This window comes from Pollachius pollachius (assembly GCF_949987615.1).
Source record: "Pollachius pollachius genome assembly, chromosome: 7".
In the NCBI taxonomy this organism is placed as follows: domain Eukaryota; kingdom Metazoa; phylum Chordata; class Actinopteri; order Gadiformes; family Gadidae; genus Pollachius; species Pollachius pollachius.
The window spans coordinates 22,772,057-22,789,091 of NC_136940.1; the positions used below are offsets into that span (position 1 = coordinate 22,772,057).

The 17,035-nt window shown below is 47.0% G+C and overlaps 2 protein-coding genes across 6 annotated transcripts in view; both read left to right on the top strand.

Moving 5' to 3' along the window:
- LOC307077667 (myosin IXB) overlaps nucleotides 1–11,023 on the top strand; it is a 57,566-nt gene extending 46,543 nt beyond the window's left edge. For 2 of the 4 annotated variants that reach the window (XM_079739101.1, XM_079739103.1), the window contains 16 exons: nucleotides 294–412; nucleotides 1,377–1,558; nucleotides 1,965–2,072; nucleotides 2,349–2,516; nucleotides 2,836–2,877; nucleotides 2,985–3,096; nucleotides 3,257–3,330; nucleotides 3,686–3,878; nucleotides 4,111–4,239; nucleotides 4,620–4,725; nucleotides 5,251–5,382; nucleotides 5,970–6,093; nucleotides 6,893–6,943; nucleotides 7,838–7,953; nucleotides 8,454–8,578; nucleotides 9,235–11,023. In XM_079739101.1, coding sequence (XP_079595227.1) covers nucleotides 294–412; nucleotides 1,377–1,558; nucleotides 1,965–2,072; nucleotides 2,349–2,516; nucleotides 2,836–2,877; nucleotides 2,985–3,096; nucleotides 3,257–3,330; nucleotides 3,686–3,878; nucleotides 4,111–4,239; nucleotides 4,620–4,725; nucleotides 5,251–5,382; nucleotides 5,970–6,093; nucleotides 6,893–6,943; nucleotides 7,838–7,953; nucleotides 8,454–8,578; nucleotides 9,235–9,749 — 2,296 coding nt within the window. In that variant the 3' untranslated portion in view covers nucleotides 9,750–11,023. Of the gene's footprint in view, nucleotides 1–293; nucleotides 413–1,376; nucleotides 1,559–1,964; nucleotides 2,073–2,348; nucleotides 2,517–2,835; nucleotides 2,878–2,984; nucleotides 3,097–3,256; nucleotides 3,331–3,685; nucleotides 3,879–4,110; nucleotides 4,240–4,619; nucleotides 4,726–5,250; nucleotides 5,383–5,969; nucleotides 6,094–6,892; nucleotides 6,944–7,837; nucleotides 7,954–8,453; nucleotides 8,579–8,723; nucleotides 8,780–9,234 lie in introns of all 4 variants that reach the window. The other 2 variants (XM_079739104.1, XM_079739102.1) reach the window with 2 other exon arrangements.
- A 534-nt stretch (nucleotides 11,024–11,557) lies between these two features.
- Nucleotides 11,558–16,555, top strand: use1 (unconventional SNARE in the ER 1 homolog). 2 transcript variants are annotated; one of them, XM_079740381.1, is made up of 8 exons: nucleotides 11,558–11,678; nucleotides 12,361–12,410; nucleotides 12,525–12,603; nucleotides 12,745–12,897; nucleotides 13,005–13,020; nucleotides 13,123–13,153; nucleotides 13,683–13,845; nucleotides 14,448–16,555. In XM_079740381.1, the coding sequence occupies exons 1-8, from the start codon at nucleotides 11,577–11,579 to the stop codon at nucleotides 14,628–14,630; spliced, it is 777 nt and encodes a 258-aa protein (XP_079596507.1). In that variant the 5' UTR covers nucleotides 11,558–11,576; the 3' UTR covers nucleotides 14,631–16,555. The 2 variants fall into 2 exon arrangements, with proteins under 2 accessions (XP_079596507.1, XP_079596508.1); XM_079740382.1 differs by having other exon boundaries at nucleotides 14,323–14,623.
- The last annotated feature ends 480 nt before the right edge of the window (nucleotides 16,556–17,035 follow it).

Sequence of the window (17,035 nt, forward strand, 5' to 3'; positions counted from 1 at the left end):
GTCAAGGAAAAAATGCGAGGTATGCTAACATAGCGAGTGCTTATTTGGCTTCCCATGTATTTCAGTCTTACGTGTTTCATAGGTAATTCAAACGAATGCCCTCGTTGCATTCGGACTATAATCACTTTGGACTTTAAGAACTGACCCGTTACGATTACCTGGTCAAACCACAGGTTTGAACCAATGTTCAGGTTAGCCTTTTAGATCATGGAACATGCCCAGCTCTTGATGTTTAATGGTTGAACGAACTATGCATGTTATGTTTGTAAGTACATAGTTGTTCTATGTCCCAGGTCAACGGGTTTCCTGAGGATGATCCTGAAGAAGCGGCCCCACAAAGAGGCCCAGACTCCGGACGATGGAGACTTAACCATGGCCCAGTCCCTCAATGACAAGTCGGCTGGAAAGGAAGGTAATTGAACCAGCGGGCGCGTCTATCCCAGGCTGCATTTAGTGGCCAAGTAAATGAGACGCTTGCGTCTCTAGGAGACGACTCGAAGGGATTAGCGTCCGGTAGTCAGGGGGGGCATTTACTATCCTGTGTGTGTTTAGAATGAGCCGTGTGAAGCACGAATCAGCCCCCCCAGCACTACCTCAAACACACAGGGGGGGGGCGGTTGTCTGAACTGCAGTTAAGGCATGCATGCATGACCGCTGAAGCCCAAACCGACCACACTTCCTGGAGAGGGAGAAATGGAAAGCAAAACACAGGTGTGCTAATGTTGTTCCAGGGCCTTGGCTAATCACACTCGTTTGCTCTCTGGGTAAACGATGGCCTTTGTGGGGTCACGCTTCACAGTCACAGAATAATAGAATAATAATTAGAAGCCGCTGCTCTACCATGAAGTACAAACAGATTGAGGTCTGGAGGTTAAAGACCAGACGGAGGATGCCAGGGAGGTCATTCCAAACACTAGGTTGTACATGCACTGTGACGGCAGGCGCCGCAGTGGCGGGAACGAGCACCCTGCAGATGTTGGGGCCGCAGAGTTGCTTACCAGCCACCCCAAAAGACTCAAGACTCACTTGTTCAGACTACTCCCCCCCCCCCCCCCCCACACACACACATACACACACACGTACACACGCACACACACCCCTCTGACACACTTATTGTATGTTGTACGTCCTTGCACTTAAAAATAATACTTAGCATTGTGTAGCATCTTATCCTAGCTATCTTTGTTGTATACAGGGAATGGGTTAACATAACAATTGTTAGTGCTTGGCACTTGGTTCTACGAACATCCTTACTGTACCGTCAGCGATATATTGTTTCTCTTTCTTCTGACAAATGTACTTATTGTAAGTGGCTTTGGATAAGAGCGTCTGCCGAGTGTGAACGTGACACTGGTTGTGTCCGTGTGCGTCTGAAGCCCCGGCGGCCGGCCAGTCGTCCCGCCCCCACTCGGACTCCACGGCGAAGGGGCTGAGCCGCAACCCCACCATCAAGATCAGCCGCGCCACACGGGTCTCTGAGCAGTGGAACGCCTCGCTGGACCGCGAGATCACCAACTCCAACGAGCTGCGGCACCTGGACGAGTTCCTGGGCAACCAGGTGAGCTAGACAGACAGACACGCACAGACACACACAGACACACACACACACAGACACACACACACACACACACACACACACACACACACACACACACACACACACACACACACACACACACACACACACACACACACATACACACACAATTGATAGCGTTAATTATGTGGAAAATTGGATATCAAATAAATGACTCTTTATTTCAAAAATGGTCATTGGCTGCCATATTTTTTACTAAATTTAGTTTAATTAAATTTAGTTATTTATGAATCCATAAAAAGATCCAATTATTTAATATGAATGTCTCAGTTTTTTTCCATGCATCCTTTTTTTTGAGCCGTGTGCAAACTCTGTATGCCCTGGCTGCATCGACGGACCTTCTGGTTGACACTGTGTGTGCTTGCAGGTGAATGATTTCCGCTCCAGGGGAAAACAGCTGTCGGCCACAGAAGCCATCTTCGTCACGGCGACTATGGAATTCCGGAAGAACTTATTGGCCATGTACTCCCTCACGGTGAGTTCACATGCACTCACACTTTCACTCACACACTCACCTAACCTCTTTTGTCTTTTACATCTTAATGGTCACTCTTCGATAATGTCCAAGCTGTAACTGTAACGGATCAGATTTGTGTATACATTGCATTGCACATCTAATATAGTGCCCGTCACATGTACAAGGGAACACGTGATATCTCCTTAAAAGGGCCAATGCAATGAAATACCTCCCCCTCATGTTTCCTCTCTGTCATCTCCGTCTCCCTCTCTCCCCCCCTCTCCCCTGGAGCAGAAGTTCACCATCGGCTACAAAGACCTGATGAAGGGCTACCAGGCCAAGGTCATCCACCTGGCGGGGGAGGGCCAGAAGGGGGAGGTGCAGCTGGTGGTGAACCTGTTCCAGTCGGTGCTGGACGGCTTCATCAGGGGGGAGATGAAGAAGGAGGAAGAGCCTGTCAAGGTGAGCATATTAACCCTGGGTTGTCTGGGCCTTATCACCATTGCCAAAAAGAACATGATGTAATTATGGTCTTTTATTTACTATCACCCTTTTTAATGATGATCACAAAAGTGCAACTATCCCGATTCCCTCCCAGTTATTTTTCACACACAGTGGCCCCCTGTCGAGATGTTATTGACGAGCACCATGGTAACAGAAGAGTAGAAGATACAGCTATTTTTGTTGGGCTTTAAAAGGCAGAATTGAGCCTTTACTCAAACTGGCGGTGAGCTGTTGCCTAAGGGGCTGAATTGACACCCATCCCTTCTTTGTGTTTCAGCCTGCTAAAGCCAGGAAGAAACGCCGGAAAAAGGACAAAAGTGTAAGTATTGAGTTTGGTGTGAAGGTGTTTCCTTTGTCCTATGATTGAATCCCATGGTAAACGTACTGTTGACCAACGCTGAAGGACTGTTGTTCCTGTTGTGTTAGATGGACAGCCCCCTGGACCACATGTTCAGCACCTATCAGGTCAACATCATGCAGTCATGTGACCAGTGCACCTCCTACATTTGGGGCATGGAGAAGGCCTACATGTGTAGCTGTGAGTATTGAACCCCTGGCCACACTGACACGGGTCAATAGCTTTAATACATTTCCCTCTAAACGCAGAACAATCGACTTTTTTCAGTGTTCCTCGATTTGTTGTTCTGCCAACGTATTTTCTTCATATCTTGATGTTTATTTGTTTTCGTTTTTTTCAGATTGCAAAATGGTGTGCCACAAGAAGTGCCTCTGCAAGATCGTGACCGACTGCTCCACCTTCTGCGCCAAAAAGGTAGGGCTCCTGTCGCCATGCAGACTGGTTCAAACCAGTCTGGTACTAGACCTCCACATGGAGCGAGAACAAACCTATATCTCCTCATGGGAGGAGGTTTTAAAACGTTGTCTTGACTGGTTATTAAGTAATTAAGTAATAATACTATCTAAAAATCACAATATAATTTTCTTTTTCTAGAGAATAGAGGCAGTTATGTGTTGTATGTTGTACACATTTGGCCAGGGGGAACTTCATTATTCGATCTTTTTATTCATATTTTGTATGGATATTTTTCATTATTACTGTATTATTATAATTCATATGGAGACATGATGCCTTGTTGATCGGCTAGTGCGGTCTGTCTCATCCACAGAGCGACGACGAGTGGGACGGGACTCACTTTGGGGTGCGCATCTGTCGCCTGATCAGCGACAAGAGCCCCGTCCCCATGGTGATGGAGATGATGTTGGAACATGTGGAGATGCACGGCCTGTACACAGAGGGCATCTACCGCAAGTCGGGCTCGGCCAACCGCATCAAGGAGCTGCACCAGCGCCTCGACACAGGTGTGTGTGTGTGCGAGTGTGTGTGCGTGTGTGTGTGTGTGTGTGTGTGTGTGTGTGTGTGTGTGTTACACACCATCACTTGTCTCCTCTTTGAGTGTAATCAAACAGCGTATCTCTTCCAGTTCTGAACTGTAAAATAATAATGTAGAAGAAGCACAATGGGGGTATTTCCAAGCTGTATTGGGCGCTGGGCTCTGACCCAGTGTGTCTGTGTTGTCGTCCGGTGCTGTAGACCCCCACCTGGTGTGTCTAGAGGACTACCCCATCCACACGGTGACGGGCCTGATGAAGCAGTGGCTCCGGGAGCTCCCAGACCCCCTCCTGACCTTCATCCATTACAACGACTTCCTGAGGGCCATCGGTAAGGAGGGTGACGCTAATGACACGTTCGATGCAAAAGCAGAAAACGAACCGCATAAAGTCACCACTAAGTGGCGCCATTGAGCAACGGAACGAACATAGAATGGAAGCTCTGCAGCTTTTCAACATGACTGATGAGGTTGATGTGTAAAATAGTATAAATGAACCATTACCAAAAATGGAATTACAAATCTACATAAGTGTCCTGACACCTTTTTTCTAGATGTGTTACTCGTAGAAAAGATGCAACCTTTCCAGATACATCAAACAGAAGGAGTGATTATCTAGGGCGATATTTAGAGAGGCAGAAAGGTTCCAGGTTGTACCAAGTGTCTGACGGTGTGTGTGTGTGTGTGTGTGTGTGTGTTTGCCCGGGCGTAGAGCTACCAGAGAAGCAGGAACAGCTTCATGCCATCTACAAAGTGCTGGAGGAGCTCCCGACAGCCAACTACAGCACCTTGGAGAGACTCATCTTCCACCTTGTCAGGTAAACGTTTGACTAGACGACCGCTGCGAAGGTGGCAACAATAATCCATCAAACGTCAAGATGGTGACGTGTGAGAATGTCGGAGCAAACTTTTTTAATTGTGTCACTTACACATAGAAAAATCAAAGTCAATAGAAAAATTGGTAAATAATGTACTTCCTGGCACTTAATGTGCACACTTTTTGTATGTTGTACATCCTGGCACTTAAAAATAGTACTTAGCATCGTGTAGCATCTTATCCTAGCTATCTTTGTTGTATACGGGGAAGGGGCTAACCCAATGTTATTGCTCGGCACTTGGTTCTATGAACATCCTTACTGTGCTGACAGAGATATATTGTTCTTTCTCCTTCTTCTGACAAATGTACTTATTGTAAGTGGCTTTGGATCTGCTAAATGCCCTAAATGTTAATAAACTAAGAATAAATAAAAGCAAATTTTTTTGTATCACTGAAATGTGAACAAAAAACTTCTCGCGCACGAAAATGTTGTTTTTGAACACCGTGTTTTGTCTCCGCTCCGCAGGGTGTCCAAGGAGGAACCTCACAACCGCATGTCCCCCAACTCCCTGGCCATCGTGTTCGCCCCCTGCATCCTGCGCTGCCCCGACAGCGCAGACCCCCTGATGAGCATGAGGGACGTGGCCAAGACCACCACGTAAGCCCCCTCAACCCAGCCCACCGCAGCCCTTCACTGGATAAGAGCCAGAACCATACGAATCACGGGCTAACCGATCATCTGATCATCGATTAGATTGATCCCTGTGGTTAACCGTCGATTCACGAATAATCTGATACATCGTCGGTCCATTATAGTCGCCGGGTGGTATGTGGCTCAGGAGGTACAGCAGAGTGGGTTGGCTGGTAACCGGAACAGCAGCCAGCTGGTAACAGCTGGCTGTCTCCTTGCATTGTTGACACCACTGTCTGTGTGTGAATGTGTGCATGAATGGGTGATTTTTTTTTTATAAATGGGTGAATGTTAGGCAATATTATAAAGCGCTTTGAGTGGCCACTGGTTAGAAAAACTTCATATAAATGCAGTTATAAGTCCATTTACCATTTACCGTCGATTACTGATCAGTTCTCTGAAAACTCCTTAACTTTGACTAATTCAATTAACTGTTGATTATCTTATCTATTAGTCAAACCGTCGATCAATTGGCTGATTGGTTCAACTCCTTGTGTTCCGTCGTCCCTCTCTCCGCGCGTGCGTCCCGTTTTGAACTCTGTCCTGCGCCTCAGGTGCGTGGAGCTGGTGATCAACGAGCAGATCAGGCGCTACAACGAGAAGATGGAGGAGATCGAGCAGCTGGAGTACGCCGAGACTCTGGCCGTCAACCAGCTGAAGCTCAAGAGGCAGAACACGGTGAGACCCGCCCCCCGGGCTCCAGAGACCGAGCCCGCCACTCGTTACGGTCTGAGCACCCACCCCTCGCGCCATTGAGGTAGCATCACGGCCTGTTTTGTCCTGATCCTCTGGTAGACAGTGTCAGGAATTCTTATACCAAGTATCGAGAGTAGACGTGTTCTGATACCGTTTTTTCCTTCCCGATTCCGATTCCTGAACTTGAGCATCGGCCGATACCAAGTATATACCGACACAGAATCTAGCATTGTCACTACTAAAAGCACTTGTCATTATTGAAGGGTTCTCTTACAATGACAGCAATGTGTAGTAGGTTCACTTACTGTCAACAATAAAAAAATTCAGAACTAGATCCCTTACATTTATAATCTATAATTAGAGTAATACATTTGTATTCTTGTAGTTAAGCGTGAGCCTCCATGTTTTTCCGACTTGGTAGCTTGAACGCACGTGGGTCAGAGATGAAGGGTTTCCCATTTCGACTATCCACCTCCAACTGTTAATCAACGCAGCATAACATCGCACGTGTTTGTGATGTTCTTTGCCTGCTTGTAAATTAGCTAGTAATGTGATGGTATCGGATTGGCGCATAGACTTGCGTACTCGCCGATAATTGATACTGCATTTTAGGCAGGATCGGAGGAATTTCCGATACTGGTATCTGTATCGGAACAAGTCTAATCAAGAGTTCTACGATCGGAGTTCTACCATGTTTGTTGTGTTTAACCATGTCAGTTCTAGTGCGAGGTTCCTTGTGTTCTGTGGGTAACGTTCAGCAATGTTCCTTGTCTCCCCTTAGCACTACTGGCATTTCCCTCTCAGGTTCTCAGCTCCTTACAAAGGAGTGGTGGTATGTATCATTAAGCACTAGTCTCGAGTAGCCCCGGTAGTAGTGGTAGACGTAGTGAGTGTGTCATGTGCACAATGCTGATGCGGCTCTGCATGGCATGTTGACCTATGGTGATCTGTGACCTCCTCTCCCTCTCTCCCTCCCTCTCTACCTCTCTTCGTTCCGTCCTTTCGACTGATGTTGTTCCTCTCTTACTAACCGGTTGTTCGCTGCATGTTGCTAGTGGAGTGTGGTGGTCATTCTGTTTGTGATGAATCCCTGTCCTCATGTGTGGTTGTTCATTTGGTTGGTTGGTTTTTGTGTGCCATGTTCTTCAGTAGTTGGTTATGGGTTCTAAAGGTTCTGATACGTTCTGAATGGTTTGTCTTTTGTGAGCCAAACCATTTCTGAGAATACAGTGGCTTCCGAAGCATCCCAGTAAAGGACACTCAAATCAATTGAGGCCATTTGTTTTTGCTGTAAATAATGTATTTGAGGAGTTTGTTTTTTTAAGCCTAAAAGAATGTGTTCCTTCCTCCTGAAGGGACTTAAAAAAAAACACAGAGCCCTTAGTTGGTGCCTATAAATCCCGAAACTAAAACAGTCCCATTCAAGCAGTTTCTATTGAGCCGATTCCATCGTTCCCCTGTATCTCTCAGCCTCCTTCTCGGCCTCCCCTCTCTCTCCAACTCATCCACCTGCTATGTTCTACAGAGCGGCTGCCAGCACGGCATGTTGCAGATGCATGAGTCTATACAGTCGCCATTCACGCAGTCCTCCCTTTAGATCACTCACTAAAGCAGTATCGGTCGAAGCATTGGGTCCCAACACAACCAACCTAACACCGTGTCCACCCAGCTCTGACACTGTGATCCGAGTGGTCCCGGTGTGATGCAGAACGTTCTTCTCCTCCAGCTCCAAGAGAAGCCCAGCTGTGACCTGACGGTCGTGCCTGAGAACGAGCCCCTGGACTCGGACGCCGAGGCAGAGCAGAACCTGATGGAGCGCATCAAGTCCATCAAGCAAGAGAAGTACGGTTTCTTTGTTGAACAAAACTTTTCCTTCCCTGTATATTTGCTTCTTTAAACACGCACGCACCATTACACATAACAAATATGCATTTATATACACACAAGCAACATCACACATCAACTCACAAGTATGCATTTATAAACACATGCACGCACAATTACATATCAACTCACCAATATGCATTTGCACGCACAATTACACATCAACTCACAAATATGCATTTATAAACAAACACACACGCACCATTTCACATTACCTCACAAACATGCATTTATAAACACACTCAAGCATGCATACACAACTATACAATCACATATACACACTCACAAGAAGATAACCCAGAAGAAGATCACCACTTACAATAGCCCAGCCACCTGTGACATGTGTCCACCTCGATCGCCCTTCCACGTGGTGTTGAAACACGGGCTCTGGTCTGGGGAATGTCACCCTTTGCCTCCTCCCTCCCCCCGCTAACGTCTCCCTCCTCGGGCCCGCTCAGGGACGACCTGGCGTGCCGCCTCCCGGAGCTGGAGCAGCCGGGCTCGGACCAGGAGAACCTGGACTCTGAGGCCTCGCTGAGCTCCGAGAGCCTCCTGGACGACCAGCGACGCTCCGAGGCAGAAGGTTAGTACTGAGGGGCTCTCTCTCTCTCTCTCCCTCTCTCTCTCTCCCTCTCCCCCTCTCCCCCTCTCCCTCTGCCCTTTGGCCGCTGCCTCCTCTCGGTGGGTTTCTGACCTTCCACACGCCTGGGTCTTCTGTTGCGGTGCAGGTCTGGACCAGTGATGGTGATGTGGTGGCGGTGGCGTCTGCGCTATAGCCAAGAAGGTTGGAGGAACTGCAACAACCGTGTGCGTGTGTGTGTGTGTGTGTGTGTGTGTGTGTGTGTGTGTGTAATCTCTTGCATGGATTGCTGGCTCGGTGTCAATCTTCATAGTTCACCAGTTGTAAGATCCCATCGAAAAGTTGGTGCAGGCCCTGTATAATGCGCATGCGAGGTGCATGTTATCGCTTTCTCTCACCGTCGTCTTCATCTTTTGTAAACGTTTAAATTTGCAACGCAAACAAAGGTTCTTTAACATTGCATTCACCTTATACTTAACCATGTTTTCATATCATCCGAAAACATGATGAGTTCCACCATTCTCCCCTTGGTGGTTCAGAGTTGCATGAACATCCTTGCACACTAACTCTCTCAGACCGGCTGCTCTGAGAGACGACCAGACGCTACCGCCCGTCCACTGACTCCCCCTCCCCTGCCGTCTCCTCCCCTTTCCCTCCAGGACCGAGCTGGGCCCTGCAGAGGAGCTCCAAGCAGGTCTCCCGACCCCGACCTCTCCTCTCTGACCTCTCCCCGCAACCCAAGGCCCCCGGTGGACCGCGTCTCTCCCCGCAGAGCCTCAGCCCTGGCAGCTCCTCTTCCTCCTCCTCCTCCTCCTCCCCCTCCTCCCCCTCCCCCACCCCCAACTCTCCAAACATCCGACTCCAGCTCATGCGGTGGAGTCCGGTCATTCCCGGCACGGTGAAGCTCCCCCACGGCGTGCTGGCTCAGTCCCGGCCCCTGGACCCGGGCCCCTCCCCCCAGGCCGCTCGTGGCTCCAGGCCGCCGAGGAGGGCGAGGGACCAGCGCGGCCGGCGCAAGGACATCACCCAGTCCCTGTACCTCGACGCCGCCTCCCCCTCCGTCTCCCTGACGACACCCACCCCGCCGTGCCAGCAGACTCACGGCTCCGCCCATCAGGGCCAAAGACGCTTCTCCGACCCGGACCCCTCTTGCGCGGAGAGCAGCGACGCTTGACGGGCGGGCGGTCACTGAGGGGACGGCCGTGGGACCGGAGAGGGAGCCCGCCCCCCCCCCCCCCCCGCCCGGTGGAGAGACGTCCGTCCGCAGGAAGGGCCGCCCGGACAGGTTTAGACGCTAGGAACGACAATAGAGAAACACAACAATAGGACACCACCACGGATAGGAGACGACAGGGCCGCCATGTGACAGGAAGGAGAGAGGAGGCAAAAACAGACTTGTTAAGTAGAGGTTTCCATGGTAACCAGTTTAAGAGTTACCCTTTTAGAATCTTGTCGTCCTGAGACTTTGACACAACAGGTCATGATGTTGCCAAGCACTTTTTCTATCATTATTAATATATTGTGGTCATGGACGCGGATCGGAAGAAGCTGGAGTTATAACGGACTCATGATGGACCTTATGGACACAAAACCTTTTTCTTTTTCTTGAGATTTTTACCCACATTACCCACCATCATTTGTGCTATTTCAAGGACATCCTACAGGCTATAACTGCACCTTTTACATGTATTTCGTAGTATTCGCAATAAGCACATTAAGCCAGTGTGCTTGTTTAGAAGTTGACTAGTGCCTTGATTTTGTATTGTAACTGAACGGCATACAAGCAAAACAGTTTGTTAACTATATGGCATGGATCGGGGGGCGAGGGGGATGGGCTGTTACCCTTTGTCTCACGGTAGAGGGGTCTTTTGTATAAATACTTCTGAGCAGATTGTTCGTCAAACCAACTCAAGAGGTGTTACAAACGTCAAAAGACACAAACAGACACAAACACACACACACACACACACACACTATGAATGTCCTGGCGCCTTACGAGTCTCTGAGGGGTTTCACTCCTCACCCTCTGTACCCGCACCCTTTTTGCCACCGTCACGGCAATAGGGAAACGCTCACAAGCAGCACTCACCACTTTTCCTTGGGCTCAAAGCAGACACCCAGTGACAATGTTAGCGCCCATGGCACGATGTCTACCACCCTGAAGTCCTCACATAAAGATATGGCTGAACCCACACATGTGTGTATGTTACCCGGCTTCCAAGGTGGAAGCAAGGTGGCACAATAAAAGCGTACCTCGTTGAAGTATGGTATTTTGCCGACTTTGTATTTGTGAAACTAATGTTTCTCTTTGCTGTTGAATGCTGTCTCGTCCGTGTGTCATGTTTTGAGTGGGATAAGAAGAAAAGTGTTTTGGTGTGTGATTGGATCTGTATGATGTTGTGTTACCATTGACGGGACAAGATAGTAAATAATGCTTGTAATAACCTCTGTTGTGTGTTACTTTTTTATATAAATAAGTTCTGAGAACTCATGTCATAATTTATTATGAAGTACAGATAGAAAATATTAAACAAATATTCTGTTGATAAAGGATAAATTCTTTGTTGATTAAACTAAGTTTAATCACCTATAATTGTATATATCAAAATAATAATTGTATATATTAAAATACAGCTAGCATACAGGGTTATTCTGCTAGCATATGTAATGGATATTTCTACAAATATCTGTTTGAGCCAATATGCTCACCTTGAGTAAAGGTGATGCAATAATGTACCTGATGATTCAACAGTGATGTTATCTTCAGAATCAGTAATGTTATTCTGCTAGTATTCTTCTTTACTACACAGTAATATACAACTACAACAGGACGACTGTAAACTTAAACTATATATATATATATATATATATATATATATATATATATATCGCGCGACACTAGTAATCCTAAATACGTCAAGCTGGCGTGACGACATCATTGCCCGCCCCTCTCTAAAGTCTAGTTACGTCAAAATTCCGCGACGGCCTGTCAGATCCAAACATGGCTTCGTCTAGGCTAGAAATCAATTTTATCAGGTTATTGTCTCGCTGCGAATCTATAGCTGCCGAAAAAAGAGGTGAGACAGAGTGGCGATTAGAAAAGGTAAGCATTGCATCCGTTTGTCACTATCTTTCGATTTTTATTTCATTTTCCTGTTGCACAGTCCCTCGGAGAGCCACGTCGTCAGTGACCAATCGTAAATACCTATTATGTTCGCCCTCAACACGAACACTTGGTTTCATTTCATTGTGTTGTCGTATTATAATACTCACTTATTCCCAAAATCAGAAATCTTCGTTATTAATGTTCATTTTGAGCCAAGTTGCATCTGTAGCTCATGTCAAAATATGACAAGTCATAGGACGGTGTGTTACACATCGCACTGGCTCAGAATCATGCCAGGGAACCTGATGCTGTTGCAGCATAGGCCTGTCAGTCATTAGGAACACTAACACAACACTGTTCGTTGGCTGTGGGATTTCATGCACTATCATGGCATATTGCATATCATGTAAACAAACGTTAAACCGGCTGCATTTGCCGTAATAGTAATACGCGGACGGGATTTGAAATACGTGGTTCTTTCCTTCTGAGCTCTGGTCTTTCTGATTTAAGGTTGACAAAAATAATTGTGTGTTATGTCCTTTTTTATTTAGTTTACGTCCAGAGCTACATCTTGGGCTGTGTTGTTATATATCGGTTTAAGACGATATCTTGCCTGATGCCATAACGTTAGACCAACCCCAAAACACGGACGTGACCGTTTTCTTTGTTTCTTTTTTAGTATGTTGGTGCCCTCGAGGATATGTTGGTGGCTTTGAGGAAAACCCCAAGGTAAAGTTAGTTGTATATTTTATTATGGACGATAGTCCCAAACGGATGAATTAATCATGTACAATATTTTACAATGTATGTCATTACAGACTGTATCTATTTTTTCCCCCCAAGCAAACCTACACCAGAAGTGCTGACGGATTACACGAGGAAGGTAGACTTCCTAAAGGGAATTCTGGATGCTGAGAAATTGGTCAGTATAGATGAATCATGCTCTGTCACACACACTGTTCAAGTTGTATTGATTGTCATTTTCTCAACGGGTGAAATGCTGTATGTAATCACAGTAAAGAGAAAACAATCCAGAGTAAGATCACTCCCATTTTTTCTCCAGTCTTCAACAACAGAGAAAGCATTAGCCAATCAACTTCTTGCTCCGGGACGAACTCCCACGATAGCCAATGAGAGAACGCCTGCATCAAAGACGGTTCACATGCAGACGAAGGCCCGGTGTACAGAAGAGATGAGGAATGAGCTGCTGGGCACGGTAAGGGGGCTGGCTTAGTTTAAGTCCACGCTGACCTTCTTCAAATCTACTTGGTGTGACATTCTGATTCTAAGACATTTTTCCTCTTTTCCAATCCCCTCTCACAGGACGCGTCGGGGACGGGTGAGGACCTTGTAAAAAAAAAGAAAACAAAACTTATTTAAAAAGGACAACTTAAAAATGCCTTCTTGAAATGTTATAACCCTTTTAATCTTTTCTCCTTAGGTAACACGAATCAGGATTTGCGAAACAGAAGGTAAAGAGAAGTCTATCAAATACAGTTAAAGTTTAAGGATGTGTCAAAGGCTGTTCAAAGATAAGGTCAATTTATATGAGACATTGGCCGTGCATCCATTGTCAGTTTCCAATCTCAACACTTGAGACACCTTGTCAGTCAGACTAGAGCTGGAAAGAATATGAAATGTATCGTGGCTCCGTAATGAAATGAGCGGATGTTCTACATTTTACATTTTGGCCATTTAGCAGACACTTATCCAAAGCGACTTACTATAAGTGCATTGGTCAGAAGATAGATAAAGAAAATATTGCTGTGTCGGTACAGTAAGGATGTTCTTAGAACCAAGTGCCGAGCACTAACAATTGTTAGGTTAACCCATTCCCCTTATGCAACAAAGAAAGCTAGGATAAAAAGCTACACAATGCTAAGTTAAAACATTTTAGTCTTTTGCTGAAGCTAGTGAGAGACTCTGGGTTCCTGACCTGTGGAGCGGCGGCGTCAGCGGGCGGCTAACGGGGGGGGCCTGTGTCCCTGCTGGGGTCCTCAGGGGCGTGCCTCTGGACGAGCGGCAGACGGCCACGGAGCTGGACGCGGTGCTGCAGCACCACCACCTGCTGCAGGAGAAGCTGGCCGAGGACATGCTGCACCTGGCCCGCAACCTGAAGAACAACACCATGGCCGCCCAGAACATCATCAAGCAGGACAACCAGGTGGGCCGCCGGCGGGCACTCGAACGAACCGGAAACGGGGGGGGGGGGGGGGTTGGGAGGGTGGCTGATGTGTGGTACTCTCTTTCTGTGTGCGGTTAATGTGAGAAGAAATCTAGTTTGAGACTTGTTGATCTTCTTAACCCTAACCCTATCAAGATTCAAGATTCAAGATGGTTTTATTGTCATATGCACAACAATTACAGAGCAGTCGCTGGCAATGAAATTCTTTAGTCTGGGGCTCCTCCAAAAGTGCAATCACATTGTTAGATGTGTTCACGTTATAGTGAAACTCTGATTCCCTTCTGGCTGCAGATATGATAATAATACATTTTATTTTCGGCGCCTTTCAGTCGCCCAAGGTCACCTTACATAGGGTGGAAAGCACACAGCAATAAAAGCAAAACACAACAGCATTATATAAAACAGGACATCGCAGCATGGAGGCGAACATCACAAACTAGGCAGTTTCGGCTCCAGCCATTTCTTTCAGGTGTTCAGACGCACCAGATCTCAGGGTGCCGGCGGCCCTCTGAGGTGCAGGGCTGGTCGCCCACGGTAGTCACTGGCCTGTGTTCCCCTCCCCCCCCGCCCGGCTCCCGCAGACGCTCAGCCACTCGATGCGGCAGGCCGATGTGAACTTTGAGAAGCTGAAGACGGAGTCGGAGCGGCTGGAGCAGCACACCAAGAAGGCCGTCAACTGGTTCCTGTGGATCATGCTCTTCCTCGTCTCCTTCACCTTCATCAGCATGATCCTCTTCATCCGAATCTTCCCCCGGCTGAGATGAGGACGGTGAGGTCGACGCGGTGGACGGCCAGTTCACCATCGTAACTCTTCAGGGGGACGGGGTCTGCTTGTTTTTGAGCTGGACAATGACACAGAACGGACGTTGCTGAGGGGCGGGGCTACGTCGCCGCAGGTCGCGTTCAAAACATTTGTACATTCAAAATCGTGTTCGGCAATTGGTACTTCCCAACCTCTGTATAACTTGTGACAAAACAGTACCTATACGCACACATGCAGTCTTATCAGCCTGGCCTGCTATAGATTATGTTTTTCAGCAGCAGCACCGATGCTTTGGAAGGCATTTGAGTGCTGTAGAATTGTGTTAAATCACAGCACACTATGCCATAATTGCCTTAGTTGTTAATTAAGAGAATATATCCAGGTCATTCAGTCAGCACAGGCATGCTCCTTCACACAGCGACCACTTTTGGGCTGAAGGAGAACGCTGTGCCGACACATTGGCTGACGCTTTGTTATGAATACATGCCCCGTTATGAGTCTTACCTCGGAAGTGCAGCGTCTCAGTCGGTACTCCAGTCCGGACATTAGAGGTTAAACCTTCAATGGTCACATCGTGGTCTGAGACTGACTATAGTGTGAGTAGTATGGCTGAGATATTGATGTCTTTGGGTCAGATTTATGACCGTAAGAGGACTCAGGTCTTAAATATTATGGAGCGCTACATGAATTAGCTAATGATAGTCAGAAAGGCTTTTGTTTTGCTAAAAGCTGTATTGGTGATGTTTTTCAGTTTTTTATTACTTCAGTTTTAGTCTTTAGTCATAATGAAGGTAACCGATTGCGATGCTTATTATAGATTATTTACTTATTCTGGGGGTTACTCCCCGGCAATCTGATGAAGTACATTATATATTTAGCACTTACACAAATAATTAGGAGTTCCCTGTAAATAAAAAGCCTTCTAGCGCCCTCTGTCGTTCAACTATTGGTCGCTGCAATATCTATACGTCGCCACAGGGTGTCAGGCAAGACTTTTTGAAAAGCAACACTTAACCCCAACGAACCCTTCCACCTATTTAAAAACGATTCGAGGGAAGACGTTTGACTAAATAAAGGCTGAGAGCTATTGAACCTCGTTAAGCATTTGGCGTGACCATTATTTTCATCAGTTTGATGACAAACATATACTTCTGTTTATGCTTTGACAAGGCTGAACTTTTACCGTTCACCTCGGAAGCCACTAAAGCAAAACGTACAAGTTATGCTTGGCCTTTCGGATGGGGGTGTAATGCGCTCAGCTCCAGCCCTTCGGTATGTTCCGCCCGTGTTGTGAGTTTGAATCCGAGGCCATTCCAAGGTGTTGGTTGCCGAGCGGCCTGCCCGGGCTTGCCGCTCCGCGGTGCTAACCCTTCCCTTCTCCCCTCCTCCTGGAAGCGCCCTACCTCAAGGCTTGCAGCAGGGCTATGAGGCCCAGCTCGCCTGCTGTGTATTTCGGGATCCATGGGGGGTATTTCTATCTGGCGGAAGCCAAGGTATGTAGGCCACCAGGAGACCAAATCAGGTTGTGTGACAGAGGTGGAGGCATCGTTCATATCGTCCCAGCTGCTTTAGGCAACCCACGACACTAATGCAGACTCAAGTCGGTTGGGCTTTTGTTTTAAATTTCCCTAAAAACATTCGTTTCAAAATAGTCATTTCGTTTTTGAAATATTTTCGATGTTTTTGGTGATACCAATTGGTGGATGCTTGCAGTTCTGTGTCAGCGCAGGGGCGTTGCCTAAGTCTAGTCCAGGTGGGTTTTTATGAATGGAGAGTGCAAGGCTAATTGATGGTGTTTCTCCCTGACCTTTCACCTGATCAACTTGAATGAGCCCCTGAGACCAGTTCTCCATTCCTATGGAAGCTGGCTCCAAACACAGTCGATGTTCATTATTCACAAAAGCAATGTGGAGGAGCATATCTTATTTTAATAAACAACTAAGATAATCATACATCCAGTTCACCACTCGCTTGTGTCTTTCTTGTCCCATTATACACCCACCTGTGTGTGTGTGTGTGTGTGTGTGTGTGTGTGTGTGTGTGTGTGTGATTGACCTAATCCTTTAAACAGCAAGGTGCATACAAGTTCTAAGACATACAAGAACTTCCATTTAGCTCTTTTTAATTTAATTTTTGGCTGTGTTTACACTCGAGGATTTAGGTTGCCGACAGAGATGAAGGTAGAGTTTTTGTTTTTTTTCTTCCATTTTCCGTTTGCTTCTTTGCCTCGGGGTAACACGAGGGTAAAGAATTTGTACCCAAGTCGTAAAGGTTCTCCTATATTAATAATTGGAGGGCCAATACCGCCGTAATTTGACTTGCAGGTGAGTCATGTTGTGCACACGAGTCGCGTCACATTTGGAACGCATGAGAAACCCAACCGCTTTATTATAATCCGTGTTTTGA